This window comes from Tetrao urogallus (genome assembly GCF_951394365.1).
Source record: "Tetrao urogallus genome assembly, chromosome: 5".
Lineage (NCBI taxonomy): Eukaryota > Metazoa > Chordata > Aves > Galliformes > Phasianidae > Tetrao > Tetrao urogallus.
Genome location: NC_136818.1, coordinates 29,081,902 through 29,106,796, shown reverse-complemented (window position 1 = coordinate 29,106,796; position 24,895 = coordinate 29,081,902). Strand labels below are relative to the sequence as shown.

At 38.5% G+C, this 24,895-nt stretch overlaps 1 protein-coding gene across 1 annotated transcript; it reads left to right on the top strand.

The window, feature by feature from the left end:
* Positions 1–173: 173 nt before the first annotated feature.
* ODR4 (odr-4 GPCR localization factor homolog) lies at positions 174–21,935 on the top strand (the record flags this gene model as incomplete). Its single annotated transcript, XM_079535727.1, has 13 exons — positions 174–272; positions 685–816; positions 1,225–1,320; positions 2,256–2,362; positions 3,432–3,468; positions 3,593–3,733; positions 4,400–4,495; positions 5,026–5,091; positions 13,798–13,926; positions 14,605–14,695; positions 15,678–15,863; positions 20,492–20,584; positions 21,868–21,935. The coding sequence occupies 13 exons, from the start codon at positions 174–176 to the stop codon at positions 21,933–21,935; spliced, it is 1,341 nt and encodes a 446-aa protein (XP_079391853.1).
* Between the last annotated feature and the right edge of the window lie 2,960 nt (positions 21,936–24,895).

Sequence of the window (24,895 nt, the reverse complement as noted above, 5' to 3'; positions counted from 1 at the left end):
TGTAGATCATAGGATACTTTTCTTGAGAAATAAAAATTAACCTGCTCAGGATTTTTTTTTCTGATTGTTGTTTTCATGTAATCAATGTAGTTACCACTGTACAACTGATTTGACTTTGTACATGATTTGTTTTGTAGGCTGAAACTGAAATACCTGATCTTGAACTTGCAGCAATGGGCAGAACGTATTTTGTTGAGGAAACTGTTGGGCAGTACCTTTCAGACCTCAGCGTAAAGTTTAAGCCTTATGTCACTGGGCTGTTAATAGGGCAGGTAAGCATGTGGGGAAGGATTGCGAAGCCCATTCTGTACTCATATTAGGTGGAGAAAACCCCATTGACTTCCAAAGTCTGTGTTGTCTGTTGGCATTCCACAGGGCTTCTCTATTGTAGGAGGGTGGTCCGTAAAGCATTTGCAGTATCAGCTGACTACTCAAGTTTTCTAAAAAAATGTTTTGAAAGACTGGACACAGGGAAAAGAAAAATCTTAATGGTAACACTTAACACTCAATCAGTTTTTTAAGGCAAAGACAGAAAAAGTTCATGCAGGAAGTAGTTTTGTAGCAGGTTATACAGTTTAGCCCTAAGTGTTGTAAAGTGGCACTTACAGGTGCTGTGTTACATAGTATGTATGTTTCTGGACTTGGATTTAACATGGAACTATTGGCTCCTATTGTTTTTGCAAGTGTTCTCCACAAAGAGACTACGTAATTCAAGCTGCTCGAACGCCTCCAAAGGAAGGGCAGAAGGAAGGCAATACCAGTCCTTCAAAACTGGATTCCATTGATGAAGAATGGATCACTGCACATGCCAGTCAGGTAGTGCAACCTGAGTTTGTGGAGGGGCTGGGAGAAACGGAAAGGAGATGATATGGAGCTACCATCACTTCTGTAATCTCTAGCTTTTTTTTTTTTTTTTTTTTTTTTTTTTTTTTTTTTTTTCTTTCTTCTAAAGATACACTTTCTCAGGTACACTTTGGTTTATTAAACCAAAATGTCTTTATTTTTTGCTTCCGAAGTTTATGATAAAACAGGAACGTAATAGGGCTAAAAAGCAAGAAAATTTGCAGGATAGTCTGTTCCTCTATTTTGGAAGAACCTGTTTGTGAGAAATGGCTTTGCTTTTATCTGCTCTCAACTCATACTCATCTTGTTAGAAGTTTTTGATGCACTGTGTTATGCCTCTGCTATGATTTGTATTAATACATGTTGTTTCCTGTCTTTAAGGTTTCTAGAATGCTTCCTGGAGGCTTATTAGTTCTTGGTGTGTTTATAATTGTAACTCCAGAACTATCAAAAGATAGTCAAAATGCTTTACGCAGGGTAAGTAGAGAAAAATGGGAAAAAGGCTAGGGTATTTTTAGGTGTATAACTGAGTACTTTTATGTTATTGTCTTTAGTATATATGTTTTGTTTTTTTTTAAAGATAAAGTGGCAAAAATATTCTGGTTTGATTTAGAATTTTGAGAGTGAAACCTCCAAAATTGTGCTCTGGCATTTGCTAGCTTTCTGTCTCTTGTGGTGTTTTGAAGCACTATAGTGCTCAAGTATACTATCCTAAAGCATTTACTAAAAACAAATGCTTTGGCTTAGAGAAAATCTCTTTAATGCCATTTCTATTAAATCTTCGTGGCATGATCATTAACGGTGGAACATAGTAGCTTTTGATTGTTTAGAGACATTTAAAATAGTGAAAGATCTATAACTCTAATTTCTCTAAAAGGAATGTTTTGTATGGAGATATTATTATTTGATTTAGGTCCATGGGATTGTATTTAGAAATCACATGTTGTCATGTCTTACAGGCTTAAAATGCATCATTGTAGTATTGAAACGTCTTGTGCTGTGCTTAGTTTTAGTCCTTTAGATGTACGTTCATTTTCTTTTTTTCATAGGATGAACATAAGTGATTTTAATGTGAAAGATTTGCAGCCTTTGGTCTAAGGTGAAATGCTGTAGCATTTTTTGTAGGAGAAAATCTTACAAGTTGAACATGTGAATATGTATTGCTTGCTTCAGTTTATATGGAAGGTGAATTAAGCTTGCATATGCAACTTTCACTTTGGAGTGTTAGCCTATGAATCTTTGCTGAATTTTCTTTCAGTATGAAATTTTGTTGACATATATGAAAACGTTATTTACCCATAATCACAGGATTGTTGGAGTTACAACCTCAGTGCAAAACTGTTTCCCAGAACTTGTAATAGATCAGTTGGCTGGAAAAATCTGTAATATTTTTTTTTTCTTTAAATCTTTAGCTAATCTTTTCCATAGAAAAGTCCTTGACTAAGAGACGGCTCTGGAAACCTGCTGATGAGGATGTCTCGGACAGAGCAGCTCTTCAAGTTTGTTCTGCTACAAAAAAGTATCCTTTTTTTAGCAAATTTTGTTGACTGAGATCCCAATCTGATTTCTGTAGTTATTTTTGAATACAAGATTTTGTAGAGGATTAATTTAGTATACAACCCTTGAAAAGGAGTCTCTTCTGGTTTGCTCATTTCATGGCACCATGTCCATTTATCATAACTCTGCCTAGTGTAACTAGTCATAAGGCTTTGTAAGGCATGTTTAGTTGGCATCTATATTCTCTTTTTTTTTGTACTGTGTACAAGTACAGTGAACTATAAGACTGCTCATACTAAAATTATGGTTTTCTGTGAATTAAAATGAATGGGTTTGCTACATTTGGTGGTACTTCTAATGTAGAAGCTGCAAGACAGTACCGCGTCTTCTGTAATCATTAGTTGATAGATGTGTCTATTGTTTCTGGAGTAGAGAGCAAGGTTTTTGGCTGGTAGATGAACTGGGAGGGGAAAGTTATTTTTTTCAGTTGAGATAGAACTTTAAGCTGAAATCATGGACTTTTCTGATAAGCCATAGTAGGACTGTTGGCTCTCTTACTTGAGTAAAATTTCCCCAGTCTCTTGCTGTTAAATTTGTGTATGTGTTTGGTGGCATCAAACTGCCTCTCACCATTAGAAAAAAATTGCGTAGAATAAGGAAATCTGAAGTATTGCGTAACTTAAACTTCAAAGCGATACGTGTATGGAAATAGAGAAGTGCCAGGCATGTGGGATCTCTACTGGTTCTGCAGAAGAAGTCTGGGTTTGTTGATAATGAGGTAAATGCAAGAGGAGAAAGAAAGATTTTACTTAACAAATTCAGAGAAACTGGCAAAGTGCAAATTCGTGCATTGGTGGTTCTCCTTGTGAGTACCTGTTGATATTAATATGGATGACCCATACTACTATGGGTACATCACTATGGTATTTGGAGTTGAGAGTCAAATATTTTTCTACTTTCTTATATTAATTAAAGTTGAGAGCTTTCTCAGTTCTCAAAAAAGAAGCTACTACTACAAAGGATAAAGTAATTGCAAATTGTTTCTATTTGCTTTTTGCTTTCCTTTCAATCTTTTTCTTTAAGTAGTGAAGAATAGTTTGCCGGACCTATGATGTACAAGATCCAAAGGTAAGTTTGTTGCTCTGCATTGTGTGCAGCTTTTAATGCATGACAATTCATGTTTTAAAAATACCTCATATGTGAGTTACATAATGTTTCATATAGGTGTTTTCTTGCTTACTTCTGCCCTCAGGGTTCAGCTAAACCAGCAGACTGGAAATATCAAAGTGCTCTGTCTGCTTCCTGGTTGTCCTTGGGCTGCACAGTAAATGTTAACATCCACATTCCACTTCTTGTGACTTCACCCAACCATGACTTGGAGAAGAATACCAAGGTAAGTAACTGACTGCATCAATCTTCTAGTTATTTTTCCTCTTTTAAATGTTATTTAAATTCAATTTGAAGCATTGCTAATATAGAAATACTGATAGCTCTTCTTTTGCTGTGCTTAGTGTTCATGGTTTCCTTTCCTCAAAATTGTTAGGAATTATCATGATGATCATAGAATTGCCAAGGTTGGAAAAGACTTCCATTCCAGTTGTCCATCTGCCACTAAAATTTCCCCACTAAACTGTGTCCCTTAGTACCACATCTAAATGTTGCTTGAACACCTCCAAAGATGGCGACTCAACCACCTCCCTGGGCAGCCCATTCCAGTGCCTCAGCACTCTTTCGGAGGAGAAATTTTTCCTAACATCCATCCTGAACCTCCCTGGGCACAACTTGAGGCCATTCTCAGTTCCTATTGCTAATGATATGTGAGAAGAGGCTGATCCCCACCTTGCCACAGCCTCCTTTCAGGCAGTCGTAGAGAGCAGTAAGGTCTCCCCTGAGCTGCCTCCTCTTTGGACTAAACAATTCCAGTTCCCTTAGCCTCTCCCCACAACACTTCACTAACACTTTACCAGCTTTGCTGCCCTTCTTGACACGCTCCAGGACCTTGATGTCTTTCCTGTAGTGAGGGGCCCAAAATGACATTTTTGTTTTCACTTTTTTAAAGAATGGGTTAAATCGGTGGTCAAAGCAGATAGAAGACAGTATTTTTCTGATTAATGGACAAGTTAAAGACAATGATACAGAACTGCTGGAAGGGCAGGTGAGTGCCATATAATAAGGAAAAACTAATATATGAACCTCCAGTTTGATAAAACTGGGAACAGTAGGATTTCTGTAAAATATTTATTGATGTAATTGGCCTGTTTCAAATAGTATGCAGAAATTGTTGTTTTTCCTTTTTTCATTGCTGCAAATTGTCTCTTCTTCCTCTGCAATAGTGAAAGTAATGTGAATATATGACATCTGACTAAAAAAAAGACATCCTATATGTTGTCTCTGGCCTTATTGCCTCATTAAAAAATCCAAGGTAGGTGTAGATGTAGGTGATGAGATTATTAAGACCTATATATGTCTAAATGTTTAAAAAAACAAAAAACAAACAAAAAAAAAATCTTGATTGGCTGCCCCAGTCATTTCTCCTTTTGATTTTGTGACTATAGTCTCACAGCTATTTAGCATTTTTTTTTCCTCTTAAAATATAAACTATGGCCCATTTTATGCCATAGTGAAAATGATTATAAAGCAGCTTAACATAAATATTTCATATGACACGTGTACATTTTCTTTCAGAAAAAGTTAAGGGGAAATACTCATTCCAGTACTCAGATTTTTGATGTCAAGGTTTTGACACAGCTGGTAAGTAGTGCTATCTGATAAAATGCAGTAAGAAATGAAAGAAGATTCTAGTCTAGAAATCCTCCTTAGTTTATCCTAATATTTTTTTTTTTCTCTGGATGTTGACTTTGAAATATTGACTGTGAAACTGGCTGTGGACAGATCTGCATAGTTTGTCTTTGGAATTCTTTTCTTGATGTCCCCGTTGACTAAGAATTGCACAACATTGATGAAAATTGTGAGGAAAAATTGAACCATTCACTAGAGAAATGAAGACTAGTTCACTTCATTACTAAGGCACTTGTGTATCCTCACTTACACTGAACTCATGGTGACTGCACTTGTTCTGAATTTCAGAATTAATCCTATTTGTAATGGCTTGCTATGCACATTTCCTTGAATACTTTCATCAGAAGCTGTCACTAGTTTTGAATTGAGGTACAGATCTTGTGCGCTGAATCAAAAACAAGCTGTCCAGATCTAAGTTAGAAGTTTCCTTTCTAGCAGAGGTTGTGCTGAAATGACACCTGAGTTAGGTGCCCCAGTCATGTCATGAAGTTTTATGCCCAGGCATTGCTTTGTAGTCTTCCTTCATAGCACAGGTCGTTCTGTTTTGTCAGCTGATTCCTTCGTTTCATAAAGTTGTGTCTAGCAAAACATCTATAAACTTACAAAAAGTCATTTTAAAGACTTTGGAGTACCTAAGCTACTTCCATTGTTACACTGTTCCAATGGTTAATTATCTCAGAAAAAACAATGGAAAAAAAAAAAACTTTTTATTTTGGTGTAATGACAGAATTACAGAATGGTTTGGGTTGAAAGGACCCATCTAATTCCAGCCCCCTGCCATAGGCAGGACATCTCCCAGCAGATCAGGATGCCCGGGGCCCTGTGCAACCTGGCTTTTAGCACCTCCCACAATGGGGCATCCATAGCTTTTCTGGGCAGCCTGTGCTATTCCGGTGCCTGACAATCTTGTGAGTAAAAAAAATATGCCTAGTGTTTTGTCTAAATCTACTCAAAAATTTTGAACTGTTCCCTCCTGTCCTAACACTGCACTCCGGAGAAGGAGTCCCTCCCCATCCTTCCTGTAGATCCCTATTAAATACTGGAAAGCTGTTCTAACTTACCAAGCCCTAACTCCCTCAGCATGTTTCCATAAGAGAGGTGCTCATAGAATTAAAGAAGGGCTAGGGTTGGAAGGGACTTCAAAGATCATTCGGTTCCAACCCTCTGCTCTGGGCAGGGTTGCCAACCACTAGATCAGACTGCCCAGAACCCATGAAGCCTGGCCTAGGCTGCCTCCAGGAATAGGGCATCCACAAATTGTCTGGGCAGTTTATTCCAGCGCCTTACCACTCTCTGAGTGAAGAATTGCTTCCTAACATGTAGCCTAAATTTATCTTCTTTTTGTTTAAATCCATTTCCCTTTGTCCTGTCACCATCTACCTGCGTAAGAAGTTGGTCCCTCTCCTGCTTGGAAGCTCCTTTCAAGTACTGGAAGATCACAATGAGGTCTTCCCATAGCCTTCTCTTCTCCAGGCTAAACAGTTTCAACTCCCTCAACCTTTCTTCATTGTAGAGGTTTCCAGTCCTCTGATAATCTTCGTGGCCCTTTTCTGGGCCCACTCCCAACAGCTCCACATCCTTCTTGTGCTGGGAGCCCCAGTCCTGGACGTAGTACTTCAGAGGGGGCCTCGCAAAGGCAGAGTAGAGAGACAATCCCCTCCCACTTCCCTGTTGGCCATTCCTCTTTTGATGCAGTCCAGGGTACCATTGGCATTTTGGGCTCCAAGAGCACATGCTGGCTCACGTCCAGCTTTTTATCCGCCAGGACCCCAAGTGGCAGGGCTGCTCTCACAGTTCATCTCCCAGTCTGTACTCATAGCTAGGATGGCCCTGACCCATGTGCAACACCTGGCACTCAGCCTTATGGAACCTCACGAGATTCTCATGGGCCCACTTTTCAGGCTTGTTGTGGTCCCTCTGGATGGCATCCCTTCCTTCTGTGCTATTGACTACACCACTCAGTGTCATAGCATCATCTGCAAACTTGCATCCCACAGTCTGAGTCATTGATAAAGATGTTGAAGAGCACTGGTCCTAAGATGGACCCCTGGGGGACTGCTTTATGACCGGCCTCCACCTGGAAGCAGAGCCATTTACAACAACCCTCTGGTTATGATCATCCAGCCAATTCCTTATCCTCTGAGCAGTCCACCCTTCAAATCCATATCTCATTAATTTAGAGAAAAAGGTGTGGTGCAGAACTATGTCAAAGGCCTTGCACAAGTCCAGGTGCATGAAATCAGTCGCCCTTCCTTTGTCCCCCTGGTGCTATCACTCCATAGAAGGCCACCAGATTGGTCAGGCATGATCTGCCCTTGGTAAAGTTGTGCTGGCTGTCTCAGATCACCTTATCTCATGTGCCTTAGCATCTCTTCCAGGAGGATCTGCCTCACGATCTTCCCATGCACAGACCTGAGACTCACTGGCCTGTAGTTGCCTGGGTCTTCCATTTTCCCTTTCTTCAGAAATGAGGATGATTTCCTTTTTCCAGTCACCAGGGACCTCACCTAACAGCCATGACTTTTCAGATATGATGGAGCGCAATTTGGCAGCCACATCAGCCAGTTCCTTCTGGATCCTGGGATATATGTTATCTGGTCCCATAGAGTTGTCCACGGTCAGCCTTATGAGTGGTCTCAGACCTGCTCTGCTGTTAGTCTGGGAGGGATTTTGCTACCCTGACTTCTGCTTGTAAGTTCAGGGATTCAAGATACTTGGGAAGCCTGACTGGCAGTGGAAACGGAGGCAAAGAACTCACTGAGTACCTTAGCCTTCTCCACATCTGAGGAGGCCAGTTTTCCCTTTTCGTTTTTCGGAGGGAGTGCACTCTCCTTCACCTGACACTAATGACCCATGTACCCAAAGAAACCCGCCTGGTTTTCTTCATTCCTTACTGAACTAAATTCCATCCATGCCATGGCTTTCTTGATCTCTTCCCTGCACATCCTGACAGCATCCCTGTATTCTTCCTAGGCCACCTTTCCCTGATTCTACTGCTTATACTTTTCCTTCTTTTCCCTCAGTTTGACCAGCAGGTCCTTGCTCATCTATGATGCCTTCTCTGCCTGATATCTTATTCTGGAGTACAGAGAGCTCTTGTGCTCTCGGAAACATGTTCTTAAACCACTGCCAGCTCTGTTTTGTTTCTTTGTCCCTATGGGGAGTTTCCCAGGGGGATCTCATCCAACAATTCCTTGGAATTCCAGGAATTGAAGTTTGCTCTCATGGAGTTCAGTGTCCTGACTCCACCCTTTTCCTGGTCCATGTTCCTCGAGATCACAAGTTCGACCAGGGTATGGTCACTGCAGCCCAGGTTGCCTCCAATCTTAACCTCTTTAAGCAGCTCCTCTGCTCTGGTGAGTATCAGATCTGTCAGCACTTCCCCTCTGATTGGTCTGTCCAATACTCGAACCAGAAAGTTGTCATTAATGGACTCCAGGAGTCTCCTGGATCACTTGCAGCTCACCATGTTCATTTCCCAGCAGATATCCAGGTGGTTGAAAACCCCCATTAGGATCAGAGCTTGGGAGTGCAACACCTCTTGCAGCTGTAGGAAGAAGGCCTCATCAACAGGCTCCCCTTGGTCACATGTCTTATAGTAGATCAGACGGCATGTGACCCATGATAAGCCTTGTGGCCTCAACTGAACTCACTCCAACACCTCTGTGTCCTTCTGGTGCTGGGGGCCCTAGAGCTGAATGCAGCACTGCAGGTATGTTCTCACGAGAGAGAAGCAGAAGTCAGTCAGACAGTTATCTCCTTTACCCTGCTGGTCACACTGCTTTTAATGCAGGTGTGATTTAGGTGTGATAATAGGGTGTGTTTGGCTTTGTGGGCTGCAAGCTCACGTTTCTGGCTTGTGTTCAGTTTTTGTACACTAACACTTCCAAGTCCTTCCCAGGGCGATCCTCAATTCAATCTCCATTCAGCCTATATTCATGTCTGGGATCTCTCTGACTCGTGTACAGGATCATGCTCTTTGTCTTGGTGAATTTCATGAGCTTCACATGGACCTACCTTTCTAGTCTGTCTATATCTGTGGATGGCATCCTTTTTATTGACCACATCATGCAGGTTCGTGTTGTCTGCAGACTTGCTGAGAGTGCACTCAGACCCATTGCCTGTGTCACTGACAAAGATGCTAGATAGTGCTGGTCCCAATGCCAACCTCTGAGGAACACCACTCATCACTTGTCTCTGCCTGGACACTGAATTGTTGACTAACTTTTTGAGTGAGCATCTAGGCTGTGGATGTCCACCTTTTCGGCTTGCCTGGGCCACATTTGAGTGAAGAGGAATTGTCTTGGGATACTTACAAAATGTATAATGTAGAATCATCAAAAGGCCATTAAGATCCAGGCATGTCCTACCTGCCCAGCACGGCTTACAGTGCAGCTCACCCCCTTCCTGCAATTTAAAGGCAGTGTTTCTGCGCCTCAGGGCGGCCCCACACCAATCTCTCAGCGACTGCTAAACTGTCATTGTGCTGTGAACACTGTCACCTGAAACCAGGGCATGGGGGGGCAGTGCTGTGCAGTGTTGACTCAAGCAATAGCAAATTACTATATGCATTTTGATACACTGTCTAAAGACAGAGCTTTGAACAGCAAGGAATATGCAGCTATGCTTTCTGTTTTGATAAAGGAATTTGAAAATGGAATCATAGAACCCTTACAGCTGGAAGGGATCTTTAAAGATTATCTGGTCCAACTCTCCTGCAATGAGCAGGGGCATCCACATTTCAATCAGGTGCTCAGAGTGTGGTCCAGCCTGGCCTTGAAAGTCTCCAGGGATGAGACTTCCACCACATAGCTAGACAACATGTTCCAGTGCATCACCACCCTCACTGTAGAAGACTTCTTCCTTATACCAAACCCAAATCTACCCTCTTTTAGTTTGAAACTGTTTCCCCTTGTCCTATCACCATGGACTCCGCTAAAGAGTCTGTCCCCTTCTTTCTTATAGCTGCCCATTAGATACTGAAAGGCCACTTGCAGGTCACCTTGGAGCCATCTCTTCAGGCCGAACAGCCCCAGCTCTCTCAGCCTGTACTTGTAGAGAGGTCTTCCAACCCTTGGATCATTTTTGCAGCCCTCTTCTGGATGCTTTCCCAGAGGTCCATGTCTCTACCAAGGACTCTGCATCTGGACACAGTGCTCCAGGTGAGGTCTCACCAGCACAGAGCAGAGGGGCAGGGTCACCTCCCTCACCCTGCTGGTCACGCTGCTTTTGATGCGGCCTGGGGTATGGATGGCTTTTTGGGCTGTGAGGGCACGTTGCTGGCTCATGTCCAGCTTCTCATCCTGCAGTACCTGTAAGTCCTTTTCAGTAGAGCTGTGCTCCATCCTTTCATCCCCTAGTTTATATTGGTAGTGGGGGTTGCTTCAACCCAGGTGCAAGACTTTGCACTTGGATTTGTTGTACCTCATGAGGTTGTCCAGGGCACATTGCTTAGGCTGTGTAGGTCAGTCTGAATGGCAGCCTGTCCCTTGGGTGCAAAAAAAAAAAAAAAAAAAAAAAAAAAGAAAAAGAAAAAAAAACAGTTTACATTTGTGAGATCATTTTCAATTGATATAAGTACATGACCTGCAAATTTTCAAATGGAATGTATAGAGTTGCAGTTAGGTATTCAACTCAAAAATCTGATCGTGATTCTTTACTAGACTCTTACAATTCCTATCTTAGCAGGAAAAAATATCCTTTGTTTCACAATCGTGCCTTATTCATATTCATTGCTTTTTGACAGTACAGACATTATGAACAATTACCATCAAGGTGGAAGTACAAAAGTAGTAAAAGATTTTATCAAAAATCATGGAACACCTGAATGTCTCACTACGAATTGCAGCTGCTGCCAATCAAATCTGACCGGTGTGTTAGTTTCACAAATATCCCAAAAACAGTCAAATATCCCACAAGTTTTATGCTTTTGTTTCTTTTTTTTTTTTTTTTCTTTTTTAGTATTTTAAGAAAAATATTTTAAAGTAGTATGTTTTGATACTAAATAATTTAATAATAGAATTGTATATTTTGTGAGGGCTGCTCTGAAAGTAACACCTCCTGTTTTATTATGTTGGCCCATAACATCAGAGGTAAATGCTGGTGGTATGGCAGTAAAGGTTGAACCTTCCAACCAATATTCCGTTACATTTTATTGCCATGTGGCAGATGGCAGCAGAGGGGCAGTCTGACAAAATGGCTTCTGATGTGCAAGTGTGTGTGAAGTAAAGGTATGTCACTGAACTTCTCCGTGCAAAAAAATTGCACCAATTGACATTCACCAAAACTTTCTTAATTGTTATTGAGACCAAACAGTGAATGTGAGTGGTGGTTTGTTTCAGCAGTGGTGACAGCGGGTCAGATTGTTATGAGTATGGGATGCAGGCTGTTGTTTATCACTAGCAAAAATGCATAGTTAATGGTGGTGACTATATTGAAAAATAGTATTTTGTAGCTGAGAATTTGCTCTATCAAATCACATTATTGTGCACTCTGTATATGCTGTCATTTCCCTTGAAATAAATAGGAGGCATTACTTTTGGAGTGGCCTACATATCTGTGGCCCAACACAACTTCTATTCACAAAACGTGTATCAGGCAAACCAAAGGTTGGACACGCGTGATCTATCACCAGTATTCTAAAACGTGCTTAAATGCTACATCTACCCTTTCCTTAAACACCTCCAGGAATAATGATTCCACAGCTTTCCTGGGCAGCCTGTTCTAATGCCTGACCACTGTTTCTGAGAGGAAATTCTTAATATCCAACATGAACGTCCCCTGGAACAATTTGAGGCCATTCCCTCTTACCCTTGTTGCTGTTTACCTGAGGGAAGAGTCTGATTGCCACCTCACCACAACCTTCTTTCAGGCAGTTACAGAGAGCAAGAAGGTCTCCCCTGAGACTTCTACAGCATTATTGCAGTTCCCTCAGCCTCTCCCCACATGACTTGTGCTCCAGGCACTTCATCAGCTTCATTGCCCTTTTCTGGACACTCTCCAGGGTCTTGATGTGTCTCTTGCTTTGAGGGGTCCAAAACTGAACACGGCACTCGAGGTGTGACCTCACCAGAGCTGAGTATGGAGGAATAATCACCTCCCTGCTTCTGCTGGCTGTACTATTTCTGATATAAGCCAGGATGCCATTGGCAGTTTCGGCTGATGGAGCAGACTGCTGGCTCATGTTCAGTTGAGCCAACCAACACCAGCAGATCTTTTGTGCAGTTTTCCAGCCACTCTGCCCTAAGCTTATAGCACTGTACGTGGTTGTTGTGACCGAAGTGCAGAATCAGACACTTGGTTTTGTTGAACTTTATTAATAATCTCACTGACCTCAGACCAAAAAGTAAAAAGAAAAAAAAAAAATTGAAAAATCGATTTTTTTCAGCATTCTTGAAACCTGTTCTCAAATTCCTTTATCACAATGGAAAGCAAGGCTGGAATTTTTTTGCTGTTCACAGGACTGTGTTTAGCCAACAAATCAAAATGCATACAGTTATTTGCCATGACTTGAGATAGCACTGCACTGCGCCCTGCCCCTGCCCTGGTTTTAGCTGACACTGATGTTTGGTCATTGCCTAGCAATGGGTGCACACCTGGGGCTGGGCCAGGCAGCTCAAGGGGAAGAGCCACTGCCATGAGGGTGCGGGGCAGGGGCTGGGCTGCAGGATGTGCCTGATCTGGGCAATTCCTTATCTATCAAGTGATTCATCTGCCAAATCTGTTTCTCCATTTTAGAGACAAGGATGTTGTGTGGGACATTATCAAATCCTTTGGACAATTCCCAGTCTGTGACATCAGTTGCTCTTAGCTTATCCACCAGTACTGTAGATGGCCAGCAAATTTGCCAGGCACAATTTAACCTTAGTGAGTCCGTGTTGTCTGTCACCTACCATGTGCCTTAGCATAGTTTACAGGAGGATTTGCCAGGTGCGGAGGTGAGACTGAATGGGATGCAGTTCCCTGGATCTTCCATTCCTTCCTTTTTAAAAAGTGAGGGTTACATTTACTTTTTCCAGTCACAACAGAAGTTGATTACACAGTTCCTGCAGAAGTTACACATCCGGGTGTTTCCAGGTGTATCTTAAAATGCTTCCTAGGATGCACTCATTGTTTTTTGTAAATAAGGAACCTGTCTCTAGGAAACAGGTTGATGCAGTTTTAAATACAACATAGATGTAGATAGTAGATATATATATATATATTATTTATTTTTATATATATAATTATTTATTTATATACATAATGTAATAGATATTAGATAGATGTATGATTACTGCTTGTTGATGGGTGGCTCTCTGAATACCCTAGGTTATGCTTATTATATGGTAAAATAACTACTTAATTACTAAAAAAAAAATGTTTAAAAGCTTGCTAGATTGTGATACCAGTACTTACCATCCCTTTCCTGAAATGTTTCGGAAGTATCACAGACACAAATATTTAAATCACAAGAATAAGTTTTAAATAATTGAGGAGGAGAGATATTTTGAGTTATAATTAACAAAACTTAAAAAAGAAAAAGAGAAATAATGAGGGAAGGCAGGTTACATGTAAACATCTTAAAGTATGCATTTAATGTCCTAGCTGTGTTTTTCGTTACTCGTGCTGCAAGTGCCTTAGGTAACAAGATGAAACTGAAGCACATTTGTTTTTCAGTCCCAGGGTTCAAGTCACAGATCAACAGCAACAGTCCAGGTCTGCAGTGGTTCCATAAATCTCAAAGGTGCTGTGAAGTGCAGAGCCTATGTACATAACAACAAGCCAAAAGTGAAAGAAGCTATTCAGGTAACGTCTAGTTCATCAGAAATAATTTTCCAAAATACATAAAATTTATCATGCTTTTTTCATCACTGAAATGGTGTGGCCTAAACTGGGGTTCACCCCTTGATCATATAGGTTAGTTTCTGAAATCACTGGGGTAGAGGGCACAGGTTCAGTTCATTTTTCACTTTTTCAGCTATTTCTTCTGTTAAAACTATTCTTTAGTGAATCTTTGCATAATTTGTGTTTAGGCTGTTACAGATTTTCTTAAGAAAATGTTGCAGACTGTGTAATTTTGTACACACAGAAGGTAAAATACAACTTTGTTTGATCAGTGGTTTTTTTTTGTTCTTTATCGAGTCAATGCCTTGTCATTATTTCTGTTTGATTTTGATGTCCAGAAATTGTCAGTTCTAGCAATACTAAAATTTTTCTCTGCTTTTCATCTCTGTTGTTTTCTATTTTATACTAGTTCTTGTAATGCTAGCTTCTGCTTATTGAACTTTCAGTTCCCACTGGAGATTTTAAAATCTGATAAGATTATCTCTTATTTTAATTTTCTTCAGAGCTTTTTATTTTCTGGAGAACTATTCTTTCAACATGGTTTAGACCTATGAGGCACTTCTGTTCTTGTTTCTTACTAACAGAAAGGTTTGCAAATGTCTTTTGTGTTGCTCAGATTTTTACTTTTTCCTTCTGCAGGCTTTGAAGAGAGACATAATAAACACATTGAGTGATCGCTGTGAAATACTGTTTGAGGATCTCATAATAAATGAAGGACATTGTAAAAAAAGTAGGAATTCAGAGAAAAAAAAACATTTATACTTGCAATACATTTTTGTTCTTGTAAAAAGCTATGCTGCCTTACTGAAGTCCTGCTAGAGAAAAAAAAAAGGAACACAAAAAAACACCAAAACAAACTGCAAAATTTCAATTTGCCGGCATTGACATTTTCTTAAGTCGGGAGAGTTTTGATTAAGTCCAGATATGTTTTTTGGTACCACAGTTTTCACACAAAGTTTGTGTTCAGTTTTTATGGCCATAAAATGCAACTTCAACCCTTTTCTCATTGACTGTGAATTCTTTAATTTTTCAAAATTCCGTAGTTCAAACTCTAATTGAACTCCTAATTTGTAGTGTGCGGTTTTTACAAAATCCCTCTACGGTGTTCCTTCCTACTAATATTAAAATGAAAGATATGATAAAATTTGGCAAGATTATAAGAACCAGCTGTGGGCATGGCCTTGCTTGTTCTTATGTTACCTGTGTAGCATTCTGCGTTTCTGTTAGCCAACTTTATCTCAACTCCTTTTTGAGCTGTTTTCAGTTGCATGCAATTTTCAGTTTCCTCTCTAGGGGGCACCCTTCCTTCGTGGCTGTAGGTAGAGAATAAAGCAGCCAAGTGTTTGCAGCCTTTGTGGTGTTGAAATTATATGCTGTCCTGTGCATGCTCTTATCTACAGTGTTTCCCAGAGTTCTTCTGCTAGTCATTCTAAACACGATAAAAGGTCTGTTAAGAATTTGTGGTCTGTTTTGGAGGTCTCTCAGATATTTCTGGAGAGACTAAAAACATCTGTATAATAGCAGCCAAATCTTTCATAGTAATCTTTCATAGTAACATCTAAACAAACCATGTTTGTAATCAGGATTTTTACATGGAAACCTTGAGCAGTTCTTTTGCAACAGCTTTGTCTTTCTGTCAGAGATTAATTGGGAATCTTATCATAACTATCAAGGCTTTTATTTAGATGGTATTTTTCCCCTTTTCCTTTTAGATTTTGAGAGGGTATATCATGTCTTACCTCAAAGACTGTTTGTTCCTTTTGCTGGATCCAGTGTGATGCTCAGTGATTATAAGTTTGGTGATGAGGCTGCTGGAGAAATTCAGGAACGTTTTGTTGAAATGTTGGACCAATTTGTGCAAGCTGAAGATATCCATATAGCAGAGGAGGTTAACACAGGTAAATAGAGTATCTGAGAGCCAGGATGGAGTGCATCAGAAATTATCAAAGTGTTAATTGATTGCAAAGGCCAGTTTTATGCAGACATGGAGTTTAGTGTGTTTAAAGTTGGTTTACTTAATATTTTTGAAGCTTGTTTATATCTATCTAATTATGTTTTAAACCTATTTCTCAAAAATTGTATGTTTTCTTGCAGCATCTGTTTTTGGCTTGTAACAGAGCACTGTAATTATATTGCACTTTCTTATCGATTTTATTATCTATGCAACCATGGTTGCAGCTCATGAGCTATAATAGATATGTAAGTATATAGCTGAACAATGTTTATCTGTGCTCATCCTGTATTTGTGGATAAACTATGAGAAAAATCTATTAAGCTTTATACTCTGCTTATTTTTACAGTAATTCAACTTCGCAGTTGAAGAGCAGAGTAATTCTGATACTAGATAGAAAAAGAAGTTGAGTGCTTTTAGCATTACTTTTTCAAAAATATGAAGTCTCTTCTTTGTTCTCGGTGTTTTTTCTTATGTACTGAATGCAGTGCTCAAAACTGAAGTTTTGTGGTTCACTTGGAAAGAATGTGGTTCCCTCAGATCTTTCTTTTTTCTACTGAATGCTTTTTAAGTTTATGAGCTCATGAAACTATTATCCTCTATTTAATACACTTACTTTGCTACAATCTAGTTATTGGTTCTTTTCTGAAACTTTACTGGTTTGATTTCAGTCTTGGAGTCAAATCTTTATTTGAAATGCATCTAGTAATAGTTCCTGTGGTCTCTTGGAAGAAATTCCCACCCCAGTGTCATTGTGAGCTGCAGGATAGAGTTCTGTAGTTTAAGTACAAAAAATTGTCACTATTTCTTAGATAATAGTAGTGATATCTTCTTGATATTGGTATTAGCGGACAAAAATAGCATAGCCAAGAGCGTGCTCTCTAAATTGAACTGTGATTCCTGATGTTCTTCTTGACCCCCTTGCTCAATTGCTTTTTAAAAGTTTCTTAATTTCAGAACTAACCATAAATTCTTACATCTTTCTGAAATTATTGGATTTTCTAGGTTTTAACTAAGCTTAGCAGTGAATCTGACTCGTTGAATTGAGAAGCAAAAGATGTGCACAGTGTAAGAGCCTGGAGAAAAAACAGTAAAGGCAATAAAAATCTGTATTGTATTATGACAGTACCTTTTATTAATCATAAATCTAGTTATTACTAAAAACTAATAACTTAAAGCAATTAATGTAACTTATGGAAGTAAATTAATGCAGCACTGAAGGTAGGTGTGGGAAGAGGTGATGATTCAGTTCAGCTTTACTGCTTACGTAAGGATGTAGAATCCGGAGGTAGGAAGAAAGGCCGTACTTAATCTAACAGCAGCGCATCAAAAAGACTAGGAGCTGCTAATATGTATAAAATGATGTCTGGATAGCTCACAGAGTAGAGCTGTGTTCTTGTAACTTACTGGTTATGGAGCTAGATATGTGGGATTTTTTTAAATGTGAATTACAGTAAATGCATAAAAGAGGAAAAGGAAAACCATACCAAGAAGATTTTACAAAAGAAATGAGACTGACCTCGCCCCGGTGAACATCAAAATGTTTGCCCGTAAGAATGGGTTCTGGCACTGCTCCTGGTGGTAATTATGCTATCCACGCAGTGCTGTTTGATGATTACTGTTAAGAAATCATTAACTTGAGATTTATCAAAATGCTTCTTCAATTTATTAGCACCAGAAGGCTATTTTACAAACCAGACCTGCTAGCTATGTTGTTTTTCCTTACTTTATTGTAAAGAAAAGCATTAATTCTACAGCTTGACAGCTCTCTTGGTACTTTGAGATTTAGCCTGTGTGTATTGCTGTAAACATAGTTCTGTGACAGGAAAGTTTGGAGTTTCCCTTGTGCTTTCCCAATTTATCATTCTAATATGGCCAGCATTTGTTGTTTCTCAAAGCTTGATTATCATTACTAAACATATTTCTAGTACTCAGTATATGGTATAAAAACTGATTTGCTGCAAATCTTGACATCTCCCTGTTTATACCGCAATTACTGTTATTTTAGACACTGACCTTGAATTAATGAGGGAAATGATATCTGTTGCAAAGTTATGCAGAAAATTTACTTAAAAAAAAAAACCTGTTTAAAAATCAAAAACTTAAGGAGGCTTTTCAAATAGTGCCTTCTTTAATGTTCTTTAAAATATAAATAAGAAGACCATCCAGTCAATACCGTGAAAAGATTTATGATTAAGAAGCACGTAGCCAGCACATGTGAAATGAAGATATTTGGAGAAGGCCAGGTTCATGTGCTGACTTCATATGGCCCATTGTTGTCACCTGCAGCTTTATTTTCTTAATCACTTGAACATCTCTCCAGGTCTCTCTGAGGTCTTGCTTTAAAATTATTACACAGAAAATAAAAAGCAAAACCAGAACTATTTGTAACTGAAAGATGTAAGCAGCTCTAACACTGTGGTTTCAAGATATTTAGTACTTTAATGCAAGCAATTGAAAGGTCTGCATTTATGACTGGCTTTTCTAAATCCCTGTTCATCCTCAGGGTGGGGGTATTAAGTGGGCTGAGAAGATGAGACAGTGATAGTCATCTCCTCTCCACCTTTGTTAGCAAATTGAGGAATTGCTGTGGAATTAAGGATTCGTAGAATTCTGCTTTCGAAAACTTTATATGGTTTATAATACAACTACTTCAAATATAGGTCTTCCTTAACTTAATGGTATAAATGCTTTCAGTAAGTAAATAGCCCAAGGGTATTTCTTTTTTGCTTCTTCTCCTTCTTTATTTTCATGAATAAGTGGGCATTGCTGCCTTGATGTTTAGCTTCAAAATTATTTTCAGAAATGTGTAGCTGTTCTTAGAACAGTGCGAAGAAATGTAAATTTGGAGGGCACCAATTGCCCTACTTGCGCATCAGAGGTAGAGCAGAAAGTTACCTGCTAGATCTAGACTTTAAAAAGGACCCAAGAAATGCAGTCAACTTCTCTAAAAGCAAGAGGTTATTTTAGGGAACTGAAAACTCTTCTAAGTAATTTTGAGAGAATGTGGTGCTCTTACTACACTGGGTACAGTACTTATTTAAAAAGCTGTCATGTAACTGTTAATCATTTACTTATTGCACACTAGTTACAGATTTCTGCTCATATTTTGGGTAGATGAAGTTGTGTTCTTCAGAAAAAATAATGATGAAGCAACAGCCTCAGATATTAAAGTTAAGATGATTTCAAGAAAGCAATGCATGCACTGAATGGTTTTATTCTTATTTTACATAATGTGAAGCTTGCTGGCAGATCTCAGCCATATTTATGCTTACACTTGCATACATATTAGTGTAAATTTAAAGATACCCTGTTAAGTTTTGTATCAGGCAGTTCTTAATTGCTGCCATGGAGTTTATACAAAGCCAGTGGATTAAGGAATAGAAATGGCTAAAGACAGGTTGTAAATGGCTAGTTTGAATGTTTTTGTGAAAAGCAAGATCTTGTGCAAGTTTGACTTAAGATTTTGAAGATGTGTACACATGACTCATCTTAGATGACAGAAACAACCTATCTGATCACACATTTAGATTATACATTTCCCTCCGACTTTAGGATAAAGTACATTTCCATGAATCATTTGCACATGAATCATAATGGGATGTGCCTTGTATTACTCAGCTATGTAATTTGTAATTAAAGCTGATTAACAACCCCACTCTGAAAATGAGACATCCTTTTTTTTTTTATTTTTTTTAATTTAGATCAATATTTTGTAGACTTAGTATTGGCACTGCTGTTGTTTTTTCCTTCGTCTTCAGAACAGGAACAGCATGTTAGTTTCTTGTATCTGTGTTTGTATTCCCTTCTTTCTGAAGGCATCCAAATCTCACTGCAATAGCACAAGCACTTTCTCCCACTTCCTTTGTACTTTTCCACAGCAGAAATGCAGTAGTAATTACTGAACTGTAATTAAAACTTTTGATGCTTGACAAACTGTGCTTTGGACAGGAATGGCAACTGAAGGCATTTGGCCCATGGCCACCACTAAGTGACCTTATCGTTAGACTGCAGAGACCAAAGTGTGCTCACTCTGTGTGGGACAAACAAGCAAGTTCATGTAGAGGTCTTCTTTCTCTCCTCCCTTCTCTCCAACATACTGGTTATATCAAAATGATTAGAGAAATCTTTGGAAAGGAAATAGATAAGGGTTTGAATTCCATCAGTCTGGAAATAGTTAAGCTCTCATCCTGGATGAGCAGCCCAAGAATTTAGTAGTTGTTCCAAAGGAGAGTAGATCCTCTATTCCTGTTCTGGAAGTATATTTTTTAGGGACTTTTGAAAAGAAATTTCTATGCTTCAAAAAGAACATTTATTTTTGTGCAGCAGGTGAATGATGCTGGCCTTTCTGTTTCAGTGGCAGTAGATTTTGCATGTACCCTAAATTCTGCACAAATGGCTTTGAAGGGAAATCTTTTAATACTGTGCTGTTGCTGCTATTTATACAGGGATAAGCTGATTTTTCTACTTTGTGAAGTTGATAGGAAGTTTATGGTCTTCTGCATTAATTCAAGTTTGAAATGCAAATGTTATCTTTTCACCTGGTATTTACTTGTTCACTTGATTTCCATGCAGTTGGTATTTGTCCAATTTCCGAAAACATGGATGATACACAACAGAAACAACTGACGGAAGCAACACTGCTGTTGAAATTTCAACAAAATATGGGTATGTTACCTCCCTATTTCTCCTGTGGCAATGTAGGGATTATGATGGGTCCTTTCTCTATATAATTTACTTCCACAGCATTATTATTATTCTCACAGCTGGTAAGATTAATTAAAAAACAACAACAACAACAAAAAAAAAAACAACAAAAAAGCCCACTTCATTGCTTCTGTGAAGAGATGCAGTAGCTTTTCTAGAATTTTACTGTTGTAGATAGAGGGTGTTTCTGGAGAAATATCAATTCGTTCTATGAACAAAACCAGTGCTTGTAGTTCATTCAGCCTACAAGTCAATATGGAAAGCTTAAGTTATTCGAGAGCCATCACTTCTATAATTTCGTAGTTGGGAAGAAAACCCACATCTGAGTGGCTTTGTCGAACAGGCATCCCTAAATTGGCTAGTGACTCACTAAGCTTCTTCTTTTGATGAATACATATGGGCTTGGGTGGTATTTCTCAGCCTCAGTAGAGGAAAGAGCAGCTACATAATTTTTCCAATTGCTGTCTCTCCATTATATCCCCTTGATTCAGCTTTCCAGGTTTCATACATTTATCTGCACTTACTGCAGTTCTCCTTGCTGGGAGCTTTAGCTGTCTTTTTGTATTACAATAATTGCACTTTAGTCAACTGTAACGTTTGCTTTCTATTAATTCTTAATTCTAGAACATGATAACTTTAATGGAGAAAAGTATTAATGTCTGTTAGGTTTGCACATAGTGTAACAATAACAAATTATTCCCTCTAGTCATCAGTCCTTCCTCTCACCCCAGCGTATTTTATTCAACTGCAACAGTAACAAACTATTAATCAATAAGCAAATTGTTGTTGTGGTACAAAGAGACTTAAGGAATAGATGCAGTGCCACAGAGAAAAACCCTAACCCTAGTGCCTCTGTGGAAAAACTTAGTAGCTTTTGTTTCTTCAAGCCTGAAGATTTTGGGTTTTTTGCTAGTTGTATTCCTAGAATTAAACAGTAGTGTGGAGTCACTGCCTTATTTTATGGGCAGGGCATGACCGAGTTACTAGGGAAGGTGCTGTCAACTGGTTTTTGGAAGGAGCCTGCTCTGACCAAAGATTTTATGAGAAGCTTCTGTAATTTAATTATCTGAGATCATAGCTTTGAATGTAGGCTGAGCAGTGGTGTGCATAGCTTTTGGGGTGGCTTTTGCTGTATCTCCTCTTGCTTGTCATTCATAGCGACCCTACCCTCCACACCCTAGCTGCTGACTGTGCCACTCACTGAACTTGCTGCTCACCGAAAGCATTTCCTTTGTTGTTTTTAGGTGTGGTAATAGCAGTTGCTGTTGCAGTCTTTGCATCAATCTTCTCTTTCAATTACTTCAGCGACTAAAGTCGAGCAAAGCAGCCTCACTGAAGTAGAGTCTGGTAATCACATTTATACAAGATGGAAACATTGGGGTTTAATATACCAGTAGTTGAGGATTGTTGCCTAAAAACCACCAGTTAGATGCGCAATATGAATTGCTACATTTCCGGCTACCTTGTTCCTGCATGCAATTAATATATCAAGTAGCAGGTAAATCAGATTTATACAAAACTAGTTATGTTACTCTTATGTAAATTAATGACATTATGGTCTAGAAAGTGTCCTTAAACCAACACAGAACCTCCATTTTCCTCTAGCTTCTAATTTTAACATAAAATGTTACTGCTGGTATTTTCCAGGCTATTGGTAATATTAGCAGGGTTACTTAGTATGAAAATTCTTACTTCGGGAGTTCCTTTGCTAAAAGATATCTCATCTTATTAAACTTAATTAAGGGAAAACTGGATTTTACAAAGCCAACGTCTCACCACATGCACTTTTTAGATAATATTCCAGACGGCCAATTCAGATTGTAAATAACTTAGTTTAAGACCTGGAGAACTCAAAAATCAGTAAAATGTGTAGAATTTTGTGGATCTGCTGCCTTTTATCCTGTTACTTCTGATCTGCATCTAGGCAGCTGTTAAAGACTATTTTTTTTTTTATAACTAAGCTGTCAAAATTTGTTTGCTAATCCTGATATTTAGACCATATGCAGGTAACTTTCCATGATTAGATATTCTTCTGGGTATAGGGGGCAATATCATTATCCTAAACTTGACATGAGGAATGCAGAGGGAAGGAAAAGTTCTTGTAAAGTTGATAAAGGTAATTCATATATGAAACGTGATGTTTGCTTGGATCTGAATCATAGTAGAATGGAATTTCAGACTTTAGCACAGTTAAGTATCACTGCAGGTTTCTTTTTAGTGTAAAGCCACAGGAACACTTAAAGATTAGATTCTAAAACATAATCAAGTATGTAAGTATGTATTTGAATACTTTCAATAAAAAGCAAGAATGGGATGTATGCATTTGAAATCCTCTTACCTTGTCTGTGTATTCTGTTTTCACATATTTGGTAAAATTATCTACTTTTAGTTTTGTAACTTATTGTGGAATGCAGCTCCTCTGTGCTCAGTATTGTCAAGTAGGGCCTCTCAGGGAAAAGTGAAGGCTATAATTGGAGATACTGTTTTCAGGTAAGTCCATCAACTGCTGCATAGCTTGTAGATGAGTCATATTCTGTGCAAATAGAAATTGAGTGCTGCCAGAAAATGAGATGAGTTTACCAATATGCTTTATAATATGGTTGGTCTAAAAATTACTCTGCTGTAGCAGAGTAAAGAAAGTATTGCAAGGGAACAGAAGTAATGGGAAGAATAAAGGTTTTTCTCTCCCTCTCTCTCTCTCTATCACTCTCTTTTTTCTTTTTTTTTTTTTGTTTAATATCCTTGTCCTATTTCCTCATTCTTGCTCAGATCTCGATAGGACTCAAGCTTGGTTGCATAGAAGTAACATCTTGCATTTTAAACAGTCACACTTTTAAACTTGTATTTGCTTGATATTCATATGTGTGTGTGACTATTTGTCTGATTCACTTCATGGTTAAATCATTCTGTATGAGATAGAATATTTGTACCAACAACAAAGTCAATGAATTGCAAGTCTTTTGCTTGAGCTCTTGCCCGTCTCCCACCCAGGTTTACTTGCAATTTCTATACACAGCACCATGAAGGAAAGCCAAAAAAGGGACTGTTTCTATAACACTGTTTTAAGTTTTCTTCTTCAGTCTCAGACAGCCCATCTGATTTGTAAACAGAAGTGTTCTTAACTGCAGAGTGCCTCCATGAAAGTAAAACTACAAAGCAGTTCTTTTGTAGTTGCTTTGCTCACAACTCCACAAAGGATGGGAAGAACAACATTGCAGGTGCTACGTTACACCCAAGAGGAAAATAGTAATGAAATGCTCTTCCAATAGTTTTTTTGTTTGGCAGTTGTGTAAAAAGTACAGCTTGTTTAGATGTTCTGTGGATCACCTAGGGAAGAATTCTATTACCCTTTTCACATGCAGGCACATTCAGGGTATAGTAAATACTCTTTACAGTGTTATCACAGACCATCAAATTAATCTTTTTTATGTATCAAGGATCTGTGGAAGTCTAATAACTTCGTTATATTATATATATTATTATATATATTATTATATATATATATATTATATATATATATATTATGTATATATGTTATATTCGCAATTAATAACTTCGATATTGAAACGCAAAGAACAAAGTTCCTCTGGATAAGCTCTCTGCTTTGTATCGCAGGAGACTTCATCTTTGCAGTACAAAAACAGTTTAGCCCTGTCCAAGAAAAAAAGAGTAATTTGTCTTGTAACTACAGATTGAACCTTCCAGTCATTGTGTCACGAGAAACAGTGGATGTAGAAGAAAGCAGATTCTCGCTTGTTTAAGAATTACAGAACTGATCAAGATGATTTCACTGTCTTCTTGCTTCCCATTCCTTTTCCACTGTTAGCCATTGACAACCTAAGATACTGTTTTTTTTTAAAGGAAAATTAAAAGCTTTTAAAGTCTATTACTAGACTGTTTCTTAACTTTTTCTCAGGTTTTACATAAGCACGTCCTTTTTCTGACTGTAAGCTCCTAAAGCTTACAATTTGTGAAAATTCCGTTGTGATTGAAACTGAGATGTTTAACTCCTTATCCCTGGATAAGAACATATTTTTATTTTAATGTGCAGGAGTCTAGAGGGGCTTTTGAGACTTCCATGTCTGAATATTTGTCTTCTTCAGGTGCAGTTGTTAGTTGTAAAGTTGAAGTTATGGAATAATTTTATACAAACTTTATTTCTCTGCTTGTCTTTATTATTCTGTTTTTTGTTTGTTTGTTTACAGTGTTTAAATCTATGAAATATGAAATGCTTCACTTTTAAACAGTATTATTTTGATGTGATCCTTCCTT